At 40.7% G+C, this 9,228-nt stretch overlaps 2 protein-coding genes across 3 annotated transcripts; both read left to right on the top strand.

Annotated features, from left to right (window-relative positions):
* The first annotated feature begins 367 nt into the window (after nt 1-367).
* On the top strand, nt 368-1,732 carry si:ch73-265d7.2 (C-type natriuretic peptide 2). The gene is made up of 2 exons (XM_031585277.2): nt 368-487; nt 1,460-1,732. Exons 1-2 carry the CDS (start codon nt 368-370, stop codon nt 1,730-1,732), a joined length of 393 nt encoding a protein of 130 aa, XP_031441137.1.
* A 1,163-nt stretch (nt 1,733-2,895) lies between these two features.
* Nucleotides 2,896-8,308, top strand: zgc:85858 (uncharacterized protein LOC405879 homolog). Of its 2 annotated transcripts, none has more exons than XM_012832450.3 (3): nt 2,896-3,322; nt 7,459-7,534; nt 8,024-8,308. In XM_012832450.3, exons 1-3 carry the CDS (start codon nt 3,158-3,160, stop codon nt 8,062-8,064), a joined length of 282 nt encoding a protein of 93 aa, XP_012687904.1. In that variant the 5' UTR covers nt 2,896-3,157; the 3' UTR covers nt 8,065-8,308. The 2 variants fall into 2 exon arrangements, with proteins under 2 accessions (XP_012687904.1, XP_012687905.1); XM_012832451.3 differs by lacking the exon at nt 2,896-3,322 and adding an exon at nt 6,028-6,717.
* The last annotated feature ends 920 nt before the right edge of the window (nt 8,309-9,228 follow it).

The following is a 9,228-nucleotide window of genomic DNA, read 5'->3' as shown; positions in this document are numbered from 1 at the left end:
GACGAAATAAAGGAAGGATGGAATGATTAAATGAGAGAATGAAGGACAGAGGCTAAAGCCTAGTGCGCAATGGCTTAGAAAAAAAAAGAGATAAGAGAGAAAGAAAGAGAGGGAAACTCAAGAGTTGGTTTGAGGGTACATTATCGCCATGGGTAACGATCTGGAATGTGTGACATCACAACGGAGCTCCTCTTAAGGCCCCATGCTCTCCAGACTCACTCAGTCTAGACCAGTCCTGACCCATACAGGACAGAACCTGCGACCCGGCCGGCGCTTTGACGACTAGAACATTGACCAACGCACCAGGAACATACCTGCTTATTGAAATCAGAAGATTTTTTGATATTTTATAAAAAACAACAACAGGATGGCTTCATCTTCTACCTCCAAATCTTCCTCGTCTTTGCCGTGCCTCGTCTTCCTCATCCTCTTCTTCGCTGCTGGGCAGGTGGAGAGCCGACCACCGCCACTGAGATCAGATGGCCAGGTGAGCTGGAAAACTTCATGTGCTTAAATTCTCAGTGATACTGTCTCTCTCAGCTGGTGGTTCACACATTGGGAAAATAAATAATTGTGTAGATCAAAGAAGAATGGCCTACAAATAACAGTCAAGTCACTGCACATAAAACACTTGGGGGAATAAAGGAAATTGATAGGAAGGAAGTACATAGTCCGTATATGTGAGGTATGAACCATTTTCTACAAATCTTTGATTTTTACTTCACTGTCCTCTTTGAGTGTTTGGCTGTGCAAGACTTGTGGACACTCGTTGGTGTTTCCATGGGTTTAAGAATAATAATGTTGTCTTAAGTTACAGAATACAGATTCAGTAAAAGAAAAAAATAGAGAGAAGATAAAGTTAGAGGAACATAGAGTTAGAAGATCTAACTACATTAGCTTTTCTGTGGCATCCTACACGAAATGGATTTAACAATTCACAGGATTATATCCAATATCCACAGTTTATACTTCATATTGTGAATGGAGAATTGGAAAGGCACATGACAATTGTATCCCGTATGAAAAAGGCTAATTTAGCTCTTGCATTGGCATCTGTTTCTTTAGAGTTCCACACACACTGCTTTGAGTAAAACCACAAACTTTTTCACAGTGTAAGACTAGAAACTAGACCATCAAATGGCCTAACTAAAGCAACGGGTTAACAAAAGTTGAATCTGTTGTTTGTGTGTATATCATAAGTTACTAAGACACATCTGGGGATTATGGTTGTTTGTGTTTGAGTACAATAGTTTTCTGGGTGTTTAAATACATACATACATCTGCTCCTGAGTGTATGTATATGTATGTACGTAGAATTATATACCCTTCATGTGTCAAGTACAAGCTCCAGTATTGTAATAGACATGCCTATGTGTTTTCTTGGGTACAGGCTAACCTATGTCTGCTGGTTTCTGTGTGTATGTTGTCTGCTAACAGTTGTTTTCTGACATCGGCACAGATTCTGCGAGACCTATTTGGCACGAAGATCTCTGCTCTCCTACAGGCTCGCCCAGAGGTCACTGAGGGGTCAGCATACAGCCCCACACTTTCACCCAATGGCGGACACGGTCCATCTCAGAGTGTTGTTCCGCAACACCCCGTGCCACACCACTTCCTGAAGTTCCTAAGTCATCAGACGAAGTTCAACGGGCGGAGTAGGAAATCATCAGCGCGTGGCTGTTTTGGCTTGAAGATGGACCGCATTGGAATCATGAGTGGATTGGGCTGCTGAACAACAGCACAGCAACAGATTGTCTTTCATGGTGACAAACTCATCTGAGCTGAGCTCATTTACCAACAAATTAAGATGAAAGGTGGGAGAGAGAGTGCTACAAAAACAACTCTAGAACAGCACTTAACAGCACTCTTCTCAAACCACTACCTGAGCCCATTACTGTAATCTGGTATCTGTACACCTTGGTGTATTTGTTTATGACCAGGGGCTCTTTCTTGTTTAAGGCCTCAGGGTATGTGTCTGTGTCTGTGTCTGTGTGTGTATGTTCTTCCTCATTAGAGGTAGTACTGTTTATGTTAATAGCAGGTGTGACACCTAGCTTCCAAGCTAGCAGCTGGCTTGAAATGGACCTGGCCTTGATCTGCTTTGAATCGACCAAATTCATCAGGTCGCCCCAGATCAGGCCCAGAGTCAGCCAATGTTTTTTCCTTTTCTTTTCAACCAGTGAGATTTTCCTCATGCTTTGTATTTGTTCTGTTTATGTTAACACCCGACCTGGCAGAGATTCTGTTGTGAAATGTGTGATGAATGTGTGGATGGTTTCCTGTCCTCTCCTCACTATCGCTTTAACATGAGTTTAAACCTAATAACCGTGTCAAGTGTGTACATGTTATTTATTTGAGATGTATTCAATATCTAAATGAAAAACAAACTATATTTGCTATAACAAGCCAAATGACCAATGATTGATAAATGGTCACTGATATAATAGTTCCACTGGTACATGAGACTCAGTGTTTGAATAAATCATTGTGTGGTAAGTCAATTTCCTAGAACCATACTTTATTCTGTGGTCACTGGTCTGACAAAATCTGAAAGGGTTACATGTTTAACCTACAATGGGGACAGCTCCATACTACTGATGGGGATTAGTTAATCCATTACCCTTACATAGATATGGTTATTTTTAAACAACGGAATTTAAGTAGTGGCCTATGTAGGTTGGTGATTTCGATTTCGAGTCATTTCAAATCCTAACAGCTAACGGTGGAGTGGTTTGCAGGGTTGCCAACTCTCAAACTTTTAGCGTGAGACACGCGCTTTTATGTCTCACGTTAGCATGGGAAAAAGATCCACTGATTTCAGTGCATCTCACGATTATTTTTAGCCTGGATACCAGACCGAATTTAGCCCCGCCCAATTTGAAGTCGGGAAATTCATATTCTGACTAGAATTATGAGTATGACATCGTCAGGCTAGATTATTTTGGTCAATCTTTGTCAATCTCACCGATTCTAACGCCAAGTCAGCCTTAAAGTTGGCAACTCGGGGTTTGGAGCCCTCGAGCTAATATTTGTCAACTGGCAACCATTGAACTTGACATTAAACTAGCCAGCACGTTTAACGTTCACTTACTGAAGGTAAGTAGATAGCTAACGGACCCCAATCTATTAACTTTAACCGGAGATAGCTTAATTCAACATGGAAGATAATGTTAGGCAAAGGCAAAGTGTTCGATTACCGACAAACTCAGAGCGGGTCCAAAGAGCTCACCCACAGGAAGACTACATTTGTGAGGATTTTGACCATGTAGAGGCCCTTCAAAAGATGGTGGAAACCTTCTCTGAGGAAAAGAAGATGAAACGGGTATGTCGGTTAGTGTCACTACAGTTAACGAATGGCTAAACTTTTTTATGATACTAAAAAGTTTCACATGGATTGTCGTCACAAAATGTAAACGTTTCAGCTAGGTCCCGACCATACGAAGTCAAAGCCCGTGTGGTGATAAACAAATTGATTGCATCTGGTCAGCTAAAGTTACAGTAGCTAGCTATCATATCCATAGCTATCTTACTTTGCCCTTACAACTTTTGTTTAAATTTGATTAAATTAATTAAAAAAATGGTTACATTTGAGTTGCTTGCCAATTTGGAAAACAAAAACCTCACCTCGTGGTTGTAAGCGCTTGAAATGTAATTAACAATCTACATCTAGTTCTATGTGTACTTTGAAATATTGTTGGGTAATAATTTTTCTCTCTCTATGTTTTATGTATTTTTGAATTTAAGATTATGTTCTCAAAACCCTCCCTCTGAAACAGAAAATACTTATTTATAAATTGTCACCCATTTGTTTTTTACCCACCGTTTTTCGATTCTGTTTAAGATTTGGGACTGCAAGGCATCCAAAAGCTAATACTTGCTTTTTATGTAATACTTCATGATGCAATTTGAGGTATGGTTTAAATGACTGTCCTGTAGAAAACTTGTAGGCTGCAGTTTTCTGACTGGCTTCATGAATCATGAATTTTATGATATTTAGTGGACCACATTCTTCCCTTTATCCATACATGGTTGCCTGTGCCACTGGCTGCTGGAAACACAGGATAGATTCACCCACATATTGTCGTTAAGGGGTTATTTTCATAAAATGCTGCCTTTTTTTACTTAATCTGTTCACATCTCCAAAATAACTCTGGCTTTTTTCTTCAAGCCCCCCTTTGGTGATTATGCCAAGGCAAATGTAAAATTGGAGGAGACAGCTAGAAAAAGCAGAGATGAGTGCTGTGTGGAGATTGATTGGGAGTCATTCATGTTGGGCCTAAACGGTTCTCAAAAGCATGTCAATGCATTTGAAATTAAATTTGACGAAACACATTACTCAATGCTGGGGGTGCAGCAAAAGCTACCCACCCTCTTATAGCAGGTTTTTTGGATTCTGAATATATATAAATTCATAATATTTCATCATCATTTTCGCCATCTCCACTGGTTTCTCCAACGTCTCCATGCAATAACTACCTATAACTTTATATGTTCTCACTTACGCAATTTAACACATGCCCATGGTTCATATTAAATACCGCTCACAATTATAACTTGGAAAATTAGTTTTGGCTTTGATTTTGACTGGGCGAATGAATAACGTGATTGATGTGGCAGATTCAAAAGTCAGAATAAAGTTGACCGATTTGGGTGGACATTGCCCACCCCTGCCCACTTCTAGATCCGGCTTTGCAACCAAGTGTCTTTTCTGGGTACCATTTACGTCTCTCTCAGAGAAGGTTTCATACATAAACACAGAGTATACGATTATAGATAAATTATAACATTATAAGTGTATTGATACTGATGCATTGATTGAACATTGATACTTGACATTTGGCACAGTGATAAGCCTACTATCCTTACAGGATGGGCAGATTGCTTGGGGCAGGCATCAATACTGGACGTCTATATATAATATGATGTTCTGTGACTAATGGAATTCTGTCTCTTATATTTCACTTATCTTTCACTTATGCCTACATTGGTCTTTCAAACCGAAAATGCATTAGATTGTACATAGTGACTGGAAATGGCTAATCAATTCTAACTTTTTAAGGATGTAAAATGTGCATGCATGTGCTTACATGTCAAAATCAGGCAATTTGTTTGGCTAATAAATGATAAAAAAAACTGCTGTTTTTAAATGAGTGATTATGTCACGTGATATTCTGGGGTCCGTGTAAGGCTTTTCAGTTAAATTTTTTAATCACAAAGGAACATTTGGAATAACAGCAAATGTGGTTCAAATAGACTATGAGAAGTAGACATACGTAAATTATTTGCACTATACCAAATCTTTGTTGGTGTCAAATGTAAACCAGAAACATGGTAAATCAACTGTGATTACAACTGATGGTTGCTACCCTTACATTATATTTAGAAATATAAAAAAAACTCCTGTAGGCCTACAGTGTAACTAGCATCCACTATTCTAAACACAGCGCAGTGCATGCAGTCTGATGCTGTTGGCTGCTGCACTAATCCAAAGTAGCCTTGGCTACATCAAGTCAGCACTAGATTATTTCAAGAGTGTAATTCTCAAACTTCTTTGTCCTGAGGCCCAGTCATGTCTGGCCGCCCCATCAACCCCCTCTCCGTTTATAGCCCATAGAAACGCTATGTTTGCAGGTTAGTTCCTGCAGAAGAACTTCAGACTTGACAGGGTGCTGGGCATGGTGGTAGCTACACACAAGATTGTAACGCGACTTGGAAGGGAAGACTCAGATTTAGTCTCATAGTCGCGTGTGTGGCTTTAAGTGTGCAGGAGGAGAATCAATGATGTGTTGAGAGTGGCAGGGTTCCAGTTTGGTGAAAGAAGTGTTGTAGGCCTATATTAACATGTCTGTCCTGTCTAGTCCGAAGTTCATCTACAGAAAGTTTTGATCGTGCCTGCTAGCCTATAGCCTAAATAAAGATTACAAATAATTTACACTCTTGACTTCATCTTTTGATGACATGATGCAGGCTATTGTGTAGGCGTATTAGTGCGGCGTCAGCATCGGATACAGTAATTCACTGTACAATGTAGCTGTGGAGTAAGGATATCCTTGTTTACCCTAACGTTTCTGGTTTAGCCTACACTTGATATCCATAAATATATGACATTTTTAAAGTGTATCCGTGAGTTTGGTGTGGGAAAAAATAGGTTTAGGTCAATTTATGCCAAGCCTACTTGTCAAAAACTACAGACACACCCCCATGACAACTAGCCTATCTGACAACACTTCACCTAGGCGGCACTCGAGATTGAACAATTGGAGTCCAACACTAATTCTGTATATTTTTTCTTTTATGTTTCTGATCTTCTAACTAAAATGAAAAATATGAAAAACCAATTCAACAATTATAAATGCGTAAAATCCGTTTTTCCAGATGTCCGTTGGTGATTACCAAATTGAACTGATAGTCGTTACACGGACCGTTCTGGTCACGTGCCACGGTCTTTTCCCTCAGAGGCTTGTAGCCGCAGTCAGCACAGGCTGCCTAGCGCCGGAACCGAAATAGCTATAGCTATAGCTACAAATCTCGCTTTTGACGGCGTACCTCCTCAAATAGACGAGCGTGTTTTAGACGCCTGTTGTCCGCGCAGCCAGTTTTGGGCCTCACTAATTTGCCATCTAAATAGTAATCATGTCGGCAGTTCAACGAATGAAAGTAGCCAACGAGAAGCACAGCAAGACAATCACACAACGCGGCCACGTCCAAAAGACCACGGTAACGTTGACAATTCAAAATACATTTGAATGGTTAACCACTTATTGTGAGAGTTGACAGTTAGAATAATATTTTTGCAATACTTATGTGTTGTTAATATAATATCTAGTTGTCATATTGACAAAGGAAAGCGTTAGATAGCAAGCTAACTTAGCTAGTTAGCAGTCGTTCTTGCCGAGGTGCTTATTGAGCCAGCAACTGTCTGGGTAACATTAGCACAGCTAGGTCAACAGCCAATCGTGTTTGAATGAAGCTGGCTAGCTTTGTCTGTTGACACACTTAGCATTGAAGCACACTAGCAAGCCTACTATGCTACGTTTCTTGGATCTTGATGAATGAATGACAACACAATATATCTGTCGATTATTTCGACACGAGAACGCTTTAGTAAGTAACCATTTCAATATTTTGAGTGATTGAGAAAATGTGTAACAATGTGTCAAGTGAGTGCTACTCTTAACAAATCTCCCACATAATTTTCTGACGCCACTGACATATGTATGTGCTGAGGTATTGCTGATTTATCCAATGTTGGATGCAACTCGTGGGAATAGAATGGCAGCAGTTTGTATTTGTTATGTGGATAGAGCACTGTCTGTGACACGCACATAAGAGAAGCTTAGAAGCACCACACCACTATCTAATGAGAGGTATTTTTTTCCAGGTGTAATTAGTGTGTTTGTTTTCTCCGGATTGAATGAGCTTAACTGGTATGTCTGTTTCCTATGTTCTGGAATGCAGCGAGTGGTGAATGAGGACAAGTCCCCGGTGGGCCCATGGCTTCTGGCGCTGTTCGTCTTCGTGGTGTGTGGGTCAGGTAAGACATGGCACTGATTGTTCAGTCTCCTGCATGATAGTATTAACTCACTTGCCTCACTCGTGTATAAACCTTCACACAGCCCCCACTGAATCCGCCTATAACCATTTCTTTCTCAAACAAACGTGCAAATGTCTACACTCACTTGAGGCCACTAACAAAGGGGCTCTCTGAATTGTATGTTGTGTTGCATTTTCATAGCCCAGCCACAGCGCTCCACAATTTGAATAGTAAACAAATACAGTATTTGTCTTCCTCCATTGTAAACACATAATTTGTTTGAAGGTGGTGATTTCCCTCCCCTATGAGGGTTATATTTCAACATTACAGTGTTGTACATATTAAGATGCAGCAGGTTTCTGGGATAATGGGCCATCATAAACTTTAGTTTTCTATGGGAATGTCTTGTATTTGTGGTTCAAGTTGCGTTGCGTGTGAGGTGAACGTATGTAGGTTAATGGTCATCTTTGTCTCTGTTTCTGCTTGCAGCCATCTTCCAAATTATTCAGAGCATCAGACAGGGCATGTGATTGCCGTTGCCTCAAGAGTGACCCTCACCACCTGCCATCCCTAAGTGATGCCTGGACAACCAGCAGGATGACCCCACCTCCCTCCCATACACAAACAGTCAGACTCATACCCAGCCCTACCCCTTTCCCTCCATCTTCCTTCTTTCTCCTCCAACTCGTTCACATTGTCTCCCTCCCCTTAAAACCTCAAACTCCATATACTGTGAAACTGACAGATTCCTCTCTTTCTCTTGTCCCCCCCCCCCCCCCCCCAGTAGTTTTGAAGAAAAGAGAACCCCCCCCCACCACCACCATCACATACACATACACAAGCATATACAATGCCAACTCTCCTTCAACATGTATAAATTATTAATTATTATGTTTTTATTTTTTTAATTGTAATATTATTTTAAAGAGCCTGTCTCCTGTCAGTGAATGCAGAAACACTGTTTTTTAGTTCTCCCTGTGATTGGCTCACCATGATTTGTCTCTCTGATTTGATTGGTGGATGAGGCAGTAAGGGCTTTGCGAAGGACAGGGTCAGGTATCTGTTTTCGTTTCTGATGTCAATCTGATCCGTAGAGATGTGTGCCTGTTTCGCTCTGCCCCCCCTCATCAGTGAGCACATACCCATATACTTGATATACATCTCCTCAGCAGGCCAGTCTGCGAGGGGAAGCTAATGGATTATTCTGTTATTTGCTGTATTGTGCAATACTTCACTTTTTTTTCATCTCAACTGTGGATCTGGCTGTTCACATTCAAGTACTTACTTTTGGTTCTGCCTTACACAGTGTTTGGTCTCTCGACAGGCGGATATGTTGTTCACTAAATCAGAAATTATCTGCCAAGGGGCTTTCTAGTCTTAATTTTTGTATAAGGTCAATGTTTGGGTCAGAGATGAGCAAGCGGTCCCACACATTGTAGATCGACCCTTTTTGCTGGTCTCTGGAGTACTAGAAGCTAAGTATAGGCCACTGAATGGGAAGGGTAGTGCTTCACAATTGTACTGGGGCTGTGGGCAGCGCATCACATTCTTTGCATGGACTACATTTTTATTTGTTATACTATGAAAAGAAGAAACTGCTATCTCAAATGTGTATTGTACACGCTCAGTCCTCAAATTTGTTCACACTCCGTTCAAACATCGACTCTGTTTTCCCAGATATTTTGCCATACAGA

Source organism: Clupea harengus, chromosome 18, assembly GCF_900700415.2.
Source record: "Clupea harengus chromosome 18, Ch_v2.0.2, whole genome shotgun sequence".
Classification (NCBI taxonomy): Eukaryota; Metazoa; Chordata; class Actinopteri; order Clupeiformes; family Clupeidae; genus Clupea; species Clupea harengus.
This window is presented reverse-complemented; position numbering and strand designations above follow the sequence as displayed.

Excerpts from the sequence above, each read along its gene's own strand:
- si:ch73-265d7.2 (XM_031585277.2), top strand. The coding sequence starts at position 368 with ATGGCTTCATCTTCTACCTCCAAATCTTCCTCGTCTTTGCCGTGCCTC. Across the intron at positions 488-1,459 it reads CACTGAGATCAGATGGCCAG|ATTCTGCGAGACCTATTTGG; the intron begins GTGAGCTGGAAA and ends ACATCGGCACAG.
- zgc:85858 (XM_012832450.3), top strand. The coding sequence starts at position 3,158 with ATGGAAGATAATGTTAGGCAAAGGCAAAGTGTTCGATTACCGACAAAC. Across the intron at positions 3,323-7,458 it reads AGGAAAAGAAGATGAAACGG|CGAGTGGTGAATGAGGACAA; the intron begins GTATGTCGGTTA and ends TCTGGAATGCAG. Across the intron at positions 7,535-8,023 it reads CTTCGTGGTGTGTGGGTCAG|CCATCTTCCAAATTATTCAG; the intron begins GTAAGACATGGC and ends TTCTGCTTGCAG.